Source organism: Struthio camelus, chromosome 6 (assembly GCF_040807025.1).
Source record: "Struthio camelus isolate bStrCam1 chromosome 6, bStrCam1.hap1, whole genome shotgun sequence".
NCBI lineage: Eukaryota > Metazoa > Chordata > Aves > Struthioniformes > Struthionidae > Struthio > Struthio camelus.
The window spans coordinates 22,543,831-22,560,972 of NC_090947.1; the positions used below are offsets into that span (position 1 = coordinate 22,543,831).

Below are 17,142 nucleotides of genomic sequence, written 5' to 3' on the forward strand. Positions count from 1 at the left end.
TATTTATTTCCAAATACTGATTGGTTAACTCTTAAAATAATTGACATTTCACTTATCATTAGAATTCTTTTGGCTAAAAAAGTGTCAAGTTTATGTTACGATGGGTTTGGTTGTCTCGGAAAGAAATCGATTCAGAGTTTTCCTCTGTGGTGTAAAGATTCATATCTAGACTAGAGTCCCTGTCCTGTGAATCTACTAAATTCCTAGCAAAAGGCATTTGTGAATTGAGATAGCTGGGAAATTGGGCTTTGAGTCAGTGCTAGCTTTTGTTGTTTGAGTGGGAGTACTTCTGATTTGTTTGATACGGGTTGATTTATCTACTTTTTAGTCAACACTGGATGGATAAGAATTATTTCATATTTAGCCGCTGATTATCCTTCCCCCTCAAAAACAGCCTGGGCATTATTGGAAAGATAGGGCGGGAAATTTTTATTACTCTGCAACTGCAATACTTATTATTTTTTAACTTGAGAGTTTCTGGATTTAATTCTCAGAAATTAGGTTGGGGAAGTACTCCTTGTGTTAGGAAAAAAAAATCAATTCAAGGGCTAGTTGATTTAAATTTGATAAACTGGTTGTATGTTGAATGCATGGTTTTGTTTTACTTCATTTATTCATGAGTTGGTTGAAAGGAATCATTTACTGTTTTCTAACAAAACCACGGGCCACGTAGGCTCAAGAAAACTAGGCTGAAGTTGGTATCGCGCAGCCAGTGCCAGTTTCTGTACTCCGCAGGGCTCAGTGAATGATACAGGTGGACGCAAGTGTTAACCCTGTTGGGTTATTCAGTCTGAGTGTGCTGGCAATGAAGTTGTCTGTGCTGTGGGTCTGAAGCAAGCCTGCACTTTGCCTTTACGTGCACTGACTTGGTTGGGTTTTCAATTATGTTATGCTAAGGAATAAAGTACAGAAGTGTGTACAGGCTGTTTATCCACTTGTTTCATAACAGAAAAATACTGTATTGAATGAAATGGTTCATATTTGTCAACCTGTTTAACAGTTACTAAGCATTCTGGATCAGTTTTGAAGAGAAAAGAAAAGTCCTTCTTTTAAATCAAGGTATTTGATTACTGAGGTTAAGTCACTTGATTGCATGAATTGATTTAAATCAGGTATAGTCATTTTTGCTTGAAATATAACAAGCAATGATAATAACACTTAACTATGTAGCTTTCAGAAGTGGATGGAATAATGGGTAGTGGTAATCCAACGTCTGTTTTAACTGAAGAGGGAGATTATAAGAATCAACAGTCAAGTGTACACAGTACTTCAGTCCTGCTTTAGTGCACTGTTTCAAATGATTATTCATATCTGCTTGGGTACTTAATATTTTGCCAGATGTAGACAAGGTGATCAATTTGAAAAGCTGAAACTGCTTATTATTAGATAATTTATTGAAGGATTTAGAAATTATTGGGCAATTTCCCTGAGCCATAATTTTATTCAGTGTCATTAAATTTTTCTATTCAAAATAAGAGTTGTATTTCAGAAGAAGTACGGACCAACTAGTGGAATCCTTGCTAGGTGTGGTCTCTAGGTGGGAGACCGTTTCTCTCCCGGAGATGCCTTTCAACTGTTACTGTTACTTTAACTGCTGATGTAGGTATTATGCTTTTCAGTGAGTATTACATTAGTGTTTAAAAGTGATATTGAAATTTATTCAGCTCTGATTACTTGGGAATCTTTGCGTGAGGTTGTTGGTTTCTTAAACTTGCTATTTAGTAATGTTTGTAAAATTACGCTTTTGATCATGTGCAAGCAAATCTGTCTTTTAGGAGTGATTATAGGAGGTGGGGCTCTTTGGAATGTAATTGTGTTATGATTTGACAGGTAAAATATTGTCTCTTTTCTGAAGAGTGGACTTTCCTTCTAACGAAATTACTGTTCTGCTAAAGCTAACAAAGTTTTTCAGTAGAGCTTCTATGTGCTGCTGAGATTTTGAGATAAGCAAGCATATTGCTGTTCTTCTATGATGATTTTCTGTGATGACACTAAGGTGATATAATGGATATTTAGTTCTGTATGATAGCGCTAACTGAATGATAGTTATCTTTGAGACAGTAGACTGCTTTGGTGTTTTTGAGTCCTGATCTTGTTGATGTCAGCATCTTCATAGAAAGGGATAAACTGAGTTCTGTATTCAAAAAGTGATCCGTTCTACTGGTGGGATGAATACAATTTGTTCTACCTCCAAATCAATATATTTATTCTCTAAGAACTTTGCAAATTTACAAGTATGTCTTTTAACAATCTAGCTAAAACAATCCTTAAAAATTCAGTGCTCTTATCAGAGCTTTCTTGGATTCAAATTATTTTTTTGGGGGGTGGGGGGTCTTTCTGAAGAAAAGAGGTATTGGGTGTATTTATGAAAGCAGTAGGGGGGTTTTATTTGCTTGCTTTTAGAGCGTCTTTTTCCAGATAAGTTATTGAAGCTAGGAAAGAACTGTTAGATTAACCTTCTGGATATATAACAGTCTATGCTAAAAGACTTGTAAAATTTACTTAGCTTTCACTATGTTGAGACAATAACCTGCGTTTGCTAAAGGATGTCTTTTAAAAATATCGGTTGAGTCCTCACAAAATGGAAATTCTGTGCTTGCTTGTACCTGTAGGTAGCTAACAGTAGGTGTTGGTGATGCTGCTAAGTCAAAATTGGGTTAAATCATCTGAACGTTCTGAGGTACTGAGTGTTATGGAAAAGGAGCGTATTAATCTGTGAAGCTATCTTTACTGGTTTAATTTGTATTGTCATAATGGGTAAAACAGAATTGTTTCACTAACTTTTGTTAAAATGTTTATTGGATTTTACATATGTTTCCATGTTTTTATTCTTTAGTAATAATGTTTAACAGCTTAGTCAGTTAACTGAATGAATGTCAGTCCTCAATGCCGCTTATTATGGAAAAGTAACTTATTTTTGAGTTATCTGGTATTTTTATACTATTCAAAGGTTTGCTGAAAATTAACATAAAGGTGTTTATGTTGTCCATCAGTACTAAGAACAGTAAAGGCGAGCTGTCTATGCTCACTTATTTAAAAGAAGTACTTGTTTTCAGTAGAGTTGTTAACATAGTTAACTGTAATTAATGGTCTAGGGTGTATGTATGACTGTTACGATCATCTCGCTTCCTAAAAGAAATACTTTTTTTTTTTTCCCCTTACTAATAATTTTAATAACCCCAGCAAGCAGGAGCTTGTAAATAGTAAGATTAGAACTCCTTTTATTCTAATGCATTCAAATCAGCGCCTAAACCTGGCCAGACATAGGGCAGAGGAGAACTTTAGCTTTCTCGTCTGTCTTCTAGACTGTGTAACTTATAATTTATCTTAGTTATTATCTACATTTTAACTGTGTTTAATACTAGCTGCCATTAAAAAATACTTGCTTAATAATTGTCTTTTCTACATTAGTATCAATATCTGCCTGGAAAAAGATGAATACCATGTTTTGATTCTACACAATAAAAAATTCTACTTTTTGCCTTTGACTCTTTTGCCATAGTTCTAAGAGTGCTCTTGCTTTTCTCTTTCGTATTGTAGGTTTGACTTCTGATCTTATATCATCAGTTTTGCTTTTCCTCTGTTCTATGGAAACGTGTATTTTTTTTCCTCAAAATTGTCATCCTGAAGTCAGGCTACTTTTTTCCGTTATTTTTAAACAAATGTATCTTCTCTTAGTTGTGGGAATTTGTCTTTTAGAATATTACCTAAATATTCTTATACCATGCCATCTGCCGTTTTAAGGAAAAGTATGAATTCCTTCTATTACTGAGTTAATAATAACTGATTTCAGATACATGAAAAGGTTTTTCTCAAAGAGTTAAGGTGCATAAATATCAGCAGTATTAATGTGCATATGTTATTTGTGCTATTACTGTTTTATTTATAATAAATATAAAGATAAGATCACTTGAACTGAAACCACTACAAATTTTAAATTCTATGATACATTTCTGTATCTGAGATGATCAATTACTATGATCAGTTTTCTATCAAAATGGGTGAATTCCATGAGACTCCCAAGTGTAATGCTATTGCTTTTGAGTTGGGAAAATATTCAGTAATTTTAGAAGTTGCAGAGATATTTTGGTGCTGCCAGCCTGAAACTTGCAGCATATTTAATTCAGTCTTTTAAATTGATGTGACTTTGGTTCCCCCCTCTCTCCATTGCCTTATAAATGGTTATATAAGGAGCTGGTTGTCGTCTTTGTTAATGTAATTTTTCAGTCAGTACTAACTATTAAACATCATCTTCTGCTCTGTGTGTTAGAACGCTGAGTCATAAAGAATCAAGATAAGATAAAATTGTCCGTATCTCTAAAATAGACCGCAGCATAGACTACATCCTCCACGTTTCACTCACTAAGGGGTTTGATAATTAGTGTTTTTTAACATTTTATTCATATCTAAGTTATTAACGCTAAGTCACATGTGCACTTATAAATGAGCAGCCTTGATTTATTTCTTGTTATTTTTCATGCACCTAGTATTTCATTTTGTTCTTAAGAACACAGTATTCACGCTAAAAAGTACTTTTTTGTCCGCTCTTGAACTTTCTTCTTGTTGTTAGTTTAAATTCCATCCTATTAGTGTAACTTGACTGTCTCCTTGGGTAGGGAGGTTGGCCCTTTTGTGGGATGGCAAGGAACCAAGCTAGCCAGGTCTCCTCCCAAAGGGAGCACCGTGCTTCATGAACTCAAAATGCTTCTACTCCATATCATATTTACAATTTTTTGTATTGGTTTAAAGAATGTTGCCACCTTTTTTTTTATATTGGTAGAGTAAGGATTCTTGAGGCCATTTGGATGATTTTCATATGCTAGTTTGCAGATTTTTCTTTAAAGGTTATGGAAGACAGATACCACAAGTGCATCCCTTGTCATCCCTCTGTTGCCAATTTTTGCCCACTGGTGTCTGGGTGACCGTCCAAAGGAGTTTGTTAGTTTGTTTGCCTTTATGCAAGACTTGAGAAGAATTCAAATCCTTTTCAGCACTCCTTGTAGTAAGGCTCTTTTTTGGGGGAGTAGGGGGCAGGGGGAGAAGCTTCCAAAAGCATAGATTTCTTTCTTTCTTCTTCAACCCAGTGGATCTAATCTTGCTTATTTGTTGGACTGCTTCATTAAAGATATGGCCATGTCATGTTTGTGGAGTGGCCCAGGCTTTACAGGCTAATGTAGCATTTGGCAGAGTTTCTAAAAGTTTCCTAAAACAGTTATCTTAGTTACTTTTTGGAAATCTGTTTTAATAATTTTTTTTTTCCTGAATCTGAGTTTACTGCCAGAGAGAACTAGCACCATATAATTCTGTGCTATTTACATGATTAGTTACGTGTCTAGGTAGTCTTTGTGCAAAAATGCAAAAGTTGCAAAAACTCAGTAGGCAATGTAAAGTAACTTTCTGTCAGCACTGGACATCATTGATTAGGGAGACTACTGCCATCCATAATTGAGTGTTTTTTGTCTCGTGGGGCTATTGAGGAAAACGCACAGTACCCACAAAAGAATTAAGCATGTAAACCTTGTTTTTGAGGTAAATGTTGTTTTTCATCTTTGAGGGGGCTTGGGGGGCAGGGACTATGACTCTTGTGGGTTTTTTTGTTTTTGTTTTCCCCCTAACTTATATGTATTTAAACATAACTCATGAACATGCTGAATAGTAAAATTAACCTTGCTATATTACTCATTCTTTCTTCCTTTCTAGATTTTTATCTTAATACTGGTTACTCATTTGTGTTGTTTGCTTATCCTTTATTTTTAACAATTCAGAAATTCAGCTGGAGTGATTACTAAAAATAGTAATGTATGTAACAAGGCATTTCCTTTTCCTGGGAAACTGCGTGATTCCCCTGCAAAATCAGAAAACTACATCTGTTCGAAGCACTGTAATTGGCAGATGGTGTGGAGGGAGGGGAGAAGAGAGGAAGAGGGATTTGGGAGAATGTAATCCAAAGAAAGAGACACTATTTATCAAAGAGGCGGCAACTGATTTCTTGAACTGATTTATTTTAAAGATTTATTGCATTTACCAAAAAAAAAAGCATTTAATTGTTTTGAAACTTCTAAAGTGTTATTTCTGTATAAGTTAGAAACATCTTATGACAGCAGTATTTAGTGCTGCTACAAATAAATTGATGGTTATTTAGAAAATAAGATCTTTAAAAAATACAGCTTTAATTTCCTTTTTTGATTTTCTTTCAATTGTATCATGTTTGGAAGGGGAGAAAAAATACTGAAATGAGAATTTCTGTTACCTTTCCTAGGTTTTCAGTACTTACTCAAATGAAGACTATGATAGACGTAACGAAGAAGTTGATCCTGTGGCAGCCTCAGCTGAGTATGAACTTGAGAAAAGGGTGGAAAAAATGGAAGTGTTTCCTGTAGAAATAGAAAAAGGTGCAAATTAAACCTCGAGTACTTGCTTGAAAGAGATACTATGCACGTGAAAGATAAAGAAATTTTAAACTGCATTTTCACTGAATTTAGGTTTTGAAATTTTGAATGTGTTCAAGCTTTCATCTGGGAATAGTTCTCTTGAATATACTGAATTTTTACAGGAATGGCCTCTGTTAAGTGCAAATTGTCATACTTAATTGAAGTTAGGAAGGCTACATTAATGAGTGGCAGATTGGGGCTAGCATACACAGAGCTCATAAATCTTTGAGGTAGAATTCTCTTGCAGATACCATGAAACTTTTCATCTAACAGGCTATGTAGTCATAGCTACAATACCAAAGAGCTTTAGTAAGTTGAATCTAGACAGAAAATATGTTCTTTGGTATTCATTACATTTTTTTAATATGTGAATTTTCATATCTTTCGTATGGATGGACTTGGAACAGTGTTACATCTTATGCTGTGTGGTTGATGTTAATTTTTTGACTCCCTTAGGTGACAGTGGTCTGGGCATCAGTATTATTGGAATGGGAGTTGGTGCAGACCAGGGACTAGAAAAACTAGGTATTTTTGTAAAAACAATAACAGATGGTGGAGCTGCTCAGAAAGATGGACGGTGAGTTTTCTATTGAATTGATTATGCTTTTTGCTAACTCTTAACTAATCCCAATTGTTTTAATTGGATATGTTGAATACTGTGAATAAAGGGGCAAAAGCTGCACACAACTGAATAAGTTACTTTGCTGCTTTATGTAAAGTTTTTTAAAAGTTACTTGATTTAACATAGGGCATTTTGTAAAATAAACATAGAGCTACTGGGTACGTAGGTATACTACATACAGGGAATGAAGCTCAGAGTGTGCCCATGTGTAATGCTGCCACAAAATCATGCTGACAACGGAGGACACCAATCAATGTGTATATGGTATAAAAATACCACGGCGAAGACTATATAAATTCTAATAGGTTATCTGCAGTTTTAACTGAGAATCAGCAGACTAAGTCCTAAGAAATTCATTCCTTAAAAACAAGCTTTCTTATTATAAATACTAGGGAGTTTCAGGTGGTCATGTGAATAATTTGTCAAGCTGAAATCTTTTTGTTGAACTGATAGCTAAGCATTTATTTATTTTGCAGAATTCAAGTCAATGATCAGATTGTTGAAGTTGATGGTATAAGTCTAGTGGGAGTTACTCAGTTCTTTGCAGCCACTGTGCTCAAGAACACTAAAGGCACAGTGAGGTATGTATGTCTTCTATCAAATACTACCCTTTTTTTTTGAATTGTAATTTTTCATTAATGGAGAATACATAATTTGAAAGTTTTACAAAGATGTCATTGGAAGCAGCAGTACTGCAAGATAAAAATCTCTTAAGCATATCTTAAGCTTTCTGCTGCACGATGTTTTCTTTTGTAGGTTTCTGATTGGAAGAGAGAAACCAGGGACTCAGAGTGAAGTAGCCCGTCTCATTAGTGAGACTTTAGAGCAAGAGAGATGTTTATATGAGCAACACTATGCTCATGATGATACAGAGCAGGTAAAACACCATAAATACTTATATATTTTATAAAGTAGATGATGTATGCATGCAGTAGCTTCTGTAAATGGGATAAATGTTTTTTTGAATCAAACTGAAGCAAAAAGATGCAAAGTCTAATTGGAGGCCAGTAACTAGCGGTGTAACCCAGGGTCGATACTAGCTCCAATCCTGTTTAACTTGTTTATCAATGGCCTGCATGAAGGGACAGACTGAACCATCAGCGAGGTTACTGATGATGCAAAACTGGGAAGAGTGGCTGATATACCAGAGGGCTGTGCTGCCATTCAGAGGGACCATGACAGGCTGGAGAAATGGGCAGAGAGAAACCTCATGAAGTTCAATAAAGGCAAGTGCAGAGTCCTGCCTCTAGAGAGGAGTAACCCCATGCACCAGTACAGGCTGGGGACTGACCTGCTGGAAAGCAGCTCTGCAGAGAAAGACCTGGGAGTCCTGGTGGACCATGATTCAGCAATGTGCATTTATGGCCAAGAAGGCCAATGGTATCCTGGGCTGTATGAGGAAGAGCATTACCAGGAGGTCTAGGGAGGTGATCTTTGATCCTCCCCCTCTACTCAGCCCTGGTGAGGCCACGTCTGGAGCGCTGTGTGCAGTGCTGGGCTCTCCCAGTACAAGAGAGAGATGGAGCTACTGGGGCAAGTCCAGTGAAGGGCCACTGAGATGATTTGGGGACTGGGACATCTCTCCTATGAGGAAAGGCTGAGAGAGCTGGGAGTGTTCAGCCTGGAGGAGACTGAGGCAGGGATCTTACCAATGCATCTAAGTATCTAAAGGGAGGACGTCAGGAAGATGGAGCCAGACTCTTTTCAGTGGTGCCCAGTGACAGGACGAGAGGCAACGGGCACAAACCGAAGCGCAGGCAGTCCTGTCTGAACGTGAGGAAAAACTTTCTTACTGTGACGGTGACTGAGCACTGGAACAGGTTGTCCAGAGAGGGTGTGGAGTCTCCTTCCTTGGGGATGTACAAAAGCCATCTGGACAGGGTCCTGGGCAGGCTGTTCTAGGTGACCCTGCTTGAGCAGGGGACTTGGACTAGATGTTCTCCAGAGGTCCCTTCCAGCCTCAACCGTTCTGTGATTCTCTGAAAAAGGAATAAGACAGACAACTTGATTAAAACGGAAAAAAAATAATTTCGTAAGTTACCATTATCAAGGCACGTGATTATCACTACTTGCTATGCTTCCAACTTCTCAATAATTGAAGTTATTTCTGAGCGTCAGCCATGGCTTGTTTTGTTGATTGCTTACTTAGGTCTCTTTTGTGGAATTTTTATGAAAAATGTTTGCACGTCAACTTTAAAGAATATTCTAGATAAAAGAAACTAAAAAGGAATAGTAACAAGTCAAGAAAAACTTTGCAACTGTTTGGATTCCTTAATTGTGTGTGAACCTCATTGCTGCTACCATAATGAGAAGCATGTGTGTTACAGGATGTCATGGTTTTTACATCTTGCCAGGATGATGACTATGATGATGAAGATACATTTGAGTCACGTTTGCATGGGAAATCTGTAGAAGTTTTTGATCTTCCTGAAAATGAAGATATCGGTTTACCACTGGATATGGATTCAGCACAGTTTCTTCTTAAGTTTAAAGAGGTACAGTACCAGTTTCTTACATGTTCTTTGTGGTGCATTGGGAAACATCTGAATCTGAAAAGGTTTGTTATAATCTCCTTCATGTCCCTCTTCTTGTGGTTTTTGGGTTTCTTTCCCCGTCATCACCAATAACAATCTCGTGTCTTTTGAAATGTTCTGTAACTTTGTTCCCTGCTTCCCTGTGTAAATTTATGTAAAGCAGTCATTTGATTTTAATTAAAAAGAAGCTTGGAGCAGGCATTAGAACTCAAGACCACCTTCCTCCTTGTCGTGGTCTGTGAACATCACGTTACGTAGTTCATGGTGTTTCTCTTATTTCTTTGGCTTGTTGGACCTTGCGCTTTTTTGCTGCAAAGTGCGAAAGCTCTAGGTGCAGGGGGTGGGGAAAGATGAGTATCCCCATTCTGAACAGTTTCTAGCCCCGCAGTTTTGCGTTCTTCAGGGAGACAAAAATACACGTGTAAATTTTGTCAGGCCAAAAGTCACAAGGCACCTAGACCTCCAACATCCAGAGGTTACCGTCACTGAGGTCTTCTGGTAACTGTCTGTGTACAGAAAAGCACCATATTCTGTAGAATGCATATTTTTGATTTAGAGGGGTTCTTTAGGTGACTCTTTCAGGTTTTTTGGCAGTAATGAATTTGTAAACCCAGTAGGGATTCCAAATTGTGACTCCCATCTTGATACCACTGGGAAATTGGATTTTAGTTTACCAGTATGTTACAAAAGATCTTATTTGCCTTACTCAGACCTGTGGAGTTTAATCTGGGATTTAAGTGGTATAGTGTTTGACATTTGGGAGCCTGTGTTTCTTTGGTAGATTTAAGTCCCTGTCACTTTCAATCTGGAGAAGAAAAATATATGGCAAATAAAAATTGTTTTGTCTCAGCTTGGCATTTTAAGATGCTATTTTGTACGTACTTATTTTTATAAAGGATCAGTAGTTGGCAGGCATTGAGTTTGCTGTCTTGATAATACTGTTGAAGTTGCAATTTTAGAGTAGTGATCACTAGAGAACACTTAGAGTTTTTCTAGGATTAGGAAGCATAGCAGCAAAGTAGGGCATCTTTTCATAAATACCATATTTGCTTGGGATACAATTAAATTCCTACCTAGAATCATTACCACACTGTTATTAGCATAATCTAAATGAAGCATTCTAACTCATGGACTCATTTGTTTTAATGTATGTTTGGTGCACTATGCCTCGCAGTTTTTTTTTTTTTTTTCCCAGAGTTACAGATGCAAAGTGAGACATAAGAAGTAACTGAGAGTTGTCCAAAAGTGTGCTTTTACACCTCTATGCATGCTGTTTTCTTAAGACTTGTTAACAATTATCTTTACCTTTGGCTTGGATGTAGCCTTTATCCAGCTCTAGTGATTCTAGGAAGACTAGTGGTGTACAATACTGTACAAAACAACAGTATATTTATTCATAAATGTTGATAAGTAAAAATGTTCAGTATTTCTAAATTTTTGCTTGATTTCATATACAATGTGTCGTCATAAGTGCATCACTACCTTTTAACTCTCGTGCACGTTTTAACCCCTCACTTAATGTATAGAAAACAGTGCAGGATTTTTCACGCTGGGTGATCATATATTGTTTTTTTGTATCAAATAAAATACCGTCGATCGATCTTAATTGGTGTTTAAGTCTTTTAATAAAGGCTCTTAATCAATTCTGTAATCAACAAATAATTAAGTTGATTTTACGCTACTGTAAAAACAGCTTGAGGAAGAAGAGAATCACATCCAAAATACTTAGAACTAACAATTCAAGTGTCATTTTGTGTGTGCTCTTACAGAAATATGTTTTTGTTTCAGCTACAATTAAAGCATGCAGTAACAATGGCGGAAGTTAATCAGCTGAAGGAGAAAGTAAGTTTTCAAACAGTCTTATTACTAAATTTTTCATTTCTAACTGAATTTTGCTACAAATAGGTTGAAACCAGAAGACAGCAAACTGCTTTAGGCCTCAGACCCTATGTACTGTGTTGTGCTACCTAGGCCTTCATAAGCTGAAGAGCTGCAGTCAAATGAAAAAAAGAAACCAACAACAATGCTGAGCCATTATAAAATGAATGCTTCTATATTACTCCTTATAGTAGAACTGAACTGAGCTGAATATTGTATGAAACAAACTCCTAAACAGGCATGGAAACGTTTTCAGTGGATAGAACTTGTCTTTCTCAAATAGAGATTTGTCACTTACAAGCAGTGGTTTGTGCCTAAGATAATTTTCTGTTATTAGAGTACCTTGTTTTCCCCTCTTCCTCCCTGAAATTTTTCACCTGCTTTGGGGAGGAGAGAATATTTTCAGCTTGTTTTGAGTGATGGTTGGCTCAGCACTTCTGTTTTCTCTGAGGAAGGTTTATTGTTCTTTTTGCCGCTATTTTCACTGATGGAGATCTGTGCGCAGCCTTTTTCTGGAAATATTTGCTGTAGGTGAACAGCTTCTTTTATTCAGTTGCCCTTCTGTATTGCCTTACTGAGCCATCTGTACCCTAGGACAAGTTGCAGCAGATTTTCCTGGGTGGGTGGGTGTGCCCGAGTCCTTCAGATTGCAATCGTTTGGAGTAACAGTATCTGTTGGGGTTGTTCCTACGCTCTGCAGACTTGATGCTTCATAGCTCCAGGTGTAGAGAGGCAAGGCAGCCACAATCTCTTTGCATTCCTATGATAGTTCTGATCTTGCTTTCTGATAGTACTCCTCCTTGCAGTGTTCTTGAAATTTGACCTACTGGATTGGTAAGAAGCTGTTAAAAATCTTGTCTTCAGTACAACTTATTGCTCCCTTTTTAATTCAAGAAATTATTGAACCTCTCAAGACATTTGCCCCGTCCCCAAGTTATCTTATCTGGCTTAAGAAACAGTGATTTCCTCATTGTAAATAATGTCCCCAAAGAAGGAGGCATGGATGAACTAAGCAGTGTCCTGTCTGCACGCTCCTCTGAGATCAGGAGAACTGTACATATATTAATATTCTGTTTAATGACGCAACCACCGTTAAACCAAACGGGACCGTCTCTTTCCTGCTTTGAGAGAATGCTTACTTTTCATTCATTAGCACCAGGAAGGCAAACCAAGCTGTGTCCTAATTTTTTAGGAAGTCCTTTTATTAGATTACTGAGAAAGACCTACTCTTCTCATTTGTTTACTCAGCAAGCTGTTGGTAACAGAATAGTAGGACGAGGAGCTCATCTGGTACATGTTAAGTCTCCATATCTCCACTTTCAAAGGCAACTGGAACTTATTGCCTGCAAGCTGAGATGTTCAGTCATATTGTGTCCGATGTAATGTGAGAAATACTATTTCCAATATATAGAAGAGCATGCTTGTTTCCAAAAAGCAGTTTTTGGAAATCCCCAAATCCTGTCATTGGGATCGCCGTATTGATCACCACATCATGTTGTAAATCGGTGAGAGACAGAACTAAAAGGGCTAATAAAATGATTTGGCTAACTGAACAGTTAGTCAAGGAGTCTGTTAGGTAAGATACATTCTTCATATGGGAGTTGTCAGGAATTTCATTCATTGGAGTGAGACAACTGGATTACTCCCATCAGCAGCCTTTCAGCACACCTTCTTCACTGTAAATTCAATGCCTATATTACTTCCAAAATAGGTATTTTAAAAGTATTGTTATTTACGCTAATTGTCCACGGGTACTTGCTGCCTTTCCCTGCTTGTTGACACAGATGTTTGGAAAAGAGAATTGAGGGCAGTTATGTGCCTCCCCTGACCACTTTACATCCTCCATAACAGAGAACATGTTCTACTTATTTTTATACATATATGTGTGTGTGTATACACACACCCCTATGCACGCACACAAACACACACACATGGAGTACATGTGTGTTAGAAGAAGTAGGTACTCGGGAGATACTTACAGAAACCGCATCCTGAGGAAATGTAATATGTGTACGTGGAAAGAACTGTGTTGGAGAGTTTGGAGAGTTTTGGCCATTTGCTCTTTTCTGCAGAAAAATCCACCCATTGGTGGGAAATGAGTGTCAGTCTTGTGTGCAGATGACACTGCTACAAGGTAAAGAGCCTTACCTGGCAGTCAGACTAGCTAGTCTTGTAAGCACATGGTTTTCAGAGTGGGAGATGCTTCTGGTTTTTTGAATTTTAAAATTTCAGCATGACTGTAGGAAAACTGAGAAGAGTGTATGTGTGTGGTTTTGGGTTGTTTTGGTTTTTTTTTTTTTTTTTTTGTTAAATCAAAGACAAAACTGCTCATGATATTTTAATAAACAGCAGAATGTTCGTCTGGCATGCCTGCTGAAATTAATTAAAATAAACATACACCTGGAATAGTTTTGCTTGGTTTTGTGTTACTGGGCATTGAGAAAGCTATTACAGAGTCTCTGAGCCTTTGTGATAGGACATCTGATAATAGCAAATAGTAAAGAGGAGGAAGAGGACATGTTCTTAAGCAACAGTCTAATTCTGCCTATTTCCTTAGCGGGGGAAAAAAATTAAGCACAATGATTCTTGGATACTTTCGCTACGTGATTGGTGGCATCTGTCTGAATAGATAAAATTTCAGTATGTTATTTTAATATTACTGATAAAAAGTAATTGTTATTAGCTGTTCTCTACTTAAACAGGTATAAATAACTATTTTGATTTCAGTTTTTAGTTTAGATTAATTCCTTAAGTACTAATGTTTTCTTTTCAGTTAAAAATTGTTGAAACAGAAAAAACTGAATGGGAATCAAGTCGAGCCCAACTTCAGCAAAACATAGAAGAAAACAAAGAGAAAATTAAGAAGTTGGAAACCTACTGGATAGAGGCACAGAGTTTATGCAAAACAGTAAACGAGCATCTTAAAGAAACCCAGGAACAATGTGATGCCCTTGAAAAGAAATACAACAAGGCCAAGAAATTGCTCAAAGATTACCAGCAAAAGTAAGTGCCTCAAAATACTAAGTCTCCGTTTCTTGCTTGTGTGTTTTGTATGTTATGGGAAGAACTGACAGCAATACTAGAGTTCTGGTAGAGATTGAAAATCCTTCTCTAACTACCTCAAATTGGAAACTGGAATTATCAGATGGTCTTGTCAAGATTTGGCTCTAATAGCTTTACCTCAGTTCTTCATTTAATAAGGCAAACCGTTCTGCAGTGTCACGTTCTGCCATTTTCAGAAAAACTAGGAAGAAATAAGAGAGTTTCAGTGTTCTTAATATCCTCTCCATGCTGTGTCATGCAAAAGTGACAGAACTAAATAGTCTAGCGTTTAGCCTTTCAATTTTTCCTGTAATTTCTTTCTGATTTTGATGTTCCTCGGTAGGAACTATTTGCTTCACAGTATTTATAATAGAAGTGCCAAGATCCTGGTTTGAAAATCCCTAGTGCTTTTGCAAAATAAATAAATACTGGGCATTTCCTCAGTAGAGATTGCATCACCTCCCTGGCAAGCTGTTAACATTGTCGAATTAGCGTTTGTGCTGGTTTATGGTTAGTACTCCTTACCACAGACCTCTTCATTACTTAGTGAAGAATCTGGTAGCTTCCTTTTGAGAAAAAATCTAGTAGATCCCGTGTGTCTAAATCATCTTGTCCGAAGAGTCATTTCCATTCTGAAGCTCATAAGGGTATCTGGATAAGGGCCAGATACCTGCGATTCAGTCATCTGATTTAAAAGTTACGTTTTGTAGTGAGGGGTAAAAAGAACTCTGAGAAAAAATTAACAGAGTTTTTGTTATATACGTAATTCATGAAAAATAGCAGCATAAAAGCAGTGTTTTTAATCCATTAACAGGTTTGGGGTTTTTTTTCAGGTATTGGTAATACGTCTTGTTAGGTACAGCTGCATAAGATTTGAATACTGTGTTGTCATGCAATTGTGGCTGCTTGTTTTACCTTCTTCTTAGCTGAACAAGAGTTAATTGTAAAATACTTACAGAAGTGTTTCAATAATACAGAACACAACTGTTGCTTTTGGTAGTTACTGTAAGGACATAATTCTCTTGTCCCGATTTCTGCGTTTGCTACTTATTTCTAAAGGTAGTTTGCATGACCGTTTTGCTCTGTAGTCCACATCTAGAAATGTTACTTTCCAGTCTGCGCTTTTTGTGCTCTTGGGTGAACTGTCTCCTCCTTTCCCCTCTCCCCTTGACAACTGAATATCAAATGTGTGTTGAAGGTGACTGCTAACATGTGAGCTTCCGTTTCTTCACTGTTTAGCGAATTCCTGTTATTTCTTTGACTGTACCTGAAATTTTTGTATATTGTTTTAGATGTTCAGCTTTGTGTTTCTGCATGTTATTCGATCTGATTTGCAGGAAAAAGCACCTTTTATTTTTGTTTCCTTCTTGTAATTGTTTTTCCTTTTTTGTTTCTGTAAAACCCAGCCATTGCAGCTTCTGTGGGATGAGCCAAGTAGAAACATAAAATGGCATTAGTTTCCTACTAAAGAATTTGACCATAGCTTTTGGAATTAAACCCTGCTTTTGCAGTAGCACAGTGTCTGTGTTCCTTTGTGGAAGTGAGTAAGATCTAACGATTAGCTTTCTGCATACGCCTGATATTTTAAATGTGTAAATATAACTTTCTAGCCACCTCTTAAAGGTAGAGAAATGGATGTAATTCTGTAGAAAAGTGTTGTAACACATCGTGTTTCAGCCCAGAGTAAATTATAGTGTCGTAATTTTATTTTTTTCTTAAGACAGTGAAAGCCTAGAAATACATAGATCATTTGGTGATGTTATAAGATTAATAAATCACCGTTGTTATAGCTTACAGACTGATTTTTCACCGTGCTTACTAGTATAAAGCATTTTAGTATTGAAATGCAACTGCATGTGTTTCTCTTACCAGAGAAATAGAATTTATGAAAAAAGAAGAGGATCATTCAAGGGTACTTGAAGAGAGAGACCAGAAATATGCAGAACAGCTGAAAATATATCAGGAAAAAGTAAGGCAGTATTATGTTTTGAAACCAACTTTTGCATTCTAGGGAAGTGGTGTCTGACTTTTAAACTTTAACTCTTGCAGATTTCAGAGCTTGAAAACAAACTACAAATATATGAGCAAATGCCGTATATGTTTGGAAGCAGCAGTTTATTGGAAGATGTCTGTCAAAATCCAGGCCAATTGAATGAGCCCTCAAAGATGAGAGAAAAAAAGGAAACAGAGACAGTAGAGGAAAGGTTAGATTCTACAGATATGTTAATTTCTGGTAAGTTAGCAGTAGGTGTAGGATTCTTGATTTACATGTATCAAAAACAAAAATTAGTAGACGTGTATGTGTGGTTTTAAAAGATGAAGAAGAAAAAAGGAAAAGGAAAAAAAAGTAGGGGCTGCTGTTTCCTGCTAGCTAGATAAGTATTTGGCCTGAGCCACTGTGGATGTTTTTGCTTAGGTCCCGCAGCATTTTCTGTATTGTAGTAATGTGTTTTTAAAATCTTGTGGGAAAGAGGAGTTAGAAGGGGAGAATAATCACCTTTACTGTTTCTCAGATTCTCTGTTGGTGAAATGGATAGTGTTATTGAGAGTAAAACACTGAGGTACATCAGATTTAAAAAAAAAAAAAAAAAGTATTGTTTCAAAACTTGGTTTATCCCAAAACTTACAGTGATTT

General features: G+C 36.8%; 1 protein-coding gene across 14 annotated transcripts in view; it reads left to right on the plus strand.

The window, feature by feature from the left end:
• LOC104148527 (neurabin-2) overlaps positions 1-17,142 on the plus strand; it is a 135,212-nt gene that overhangs the window by 95,897 nt on the left and 22,173 nt on the right. For 7 of the 14 annotated variants that reach the window (XM_009681743.2, XM_068948563.1, XM_068948569.1 and 4 more), the window contains 9 exons: positions 6,260-6,392; positions 6,888-7,008; positions 7,530-7,634; positions 7,810-7,930; positions 9,381-9,548; positions 11,376-11,429; positions 14,239-14,468; positions 16,380-16,476; positions 16,557-16,740. In XM_009681743.2, coding sequence (XP_009680038.2) covers positions 6,260-6,392; positions 6,888-7,008; positions 7,530-7,634; positions 7,810-7,930; positions 9,381-9,548; positions 11,376-11,429; positions 14,239-14,468; positions 16,380-16,476; positions 16,557-16,740 — 1,213 coding nt within the window. The remainder of the gene's footprint in view (positions 1-6,259; positions 6,393-6,887; positions 7,009-7,529; positions 7,635-7,809; positions 7,931-9,380; positions 9,549-11,375; positions 11,430-14,238; positions 14,469-16,379; positions 16,477-16,556; positions 16,741-17,142) is intronic. The other 7 variants (XM_009681744.2, XM_068948565.1, XM_068948571.1 and 4 more) reach the window with 1 other exon arrangement.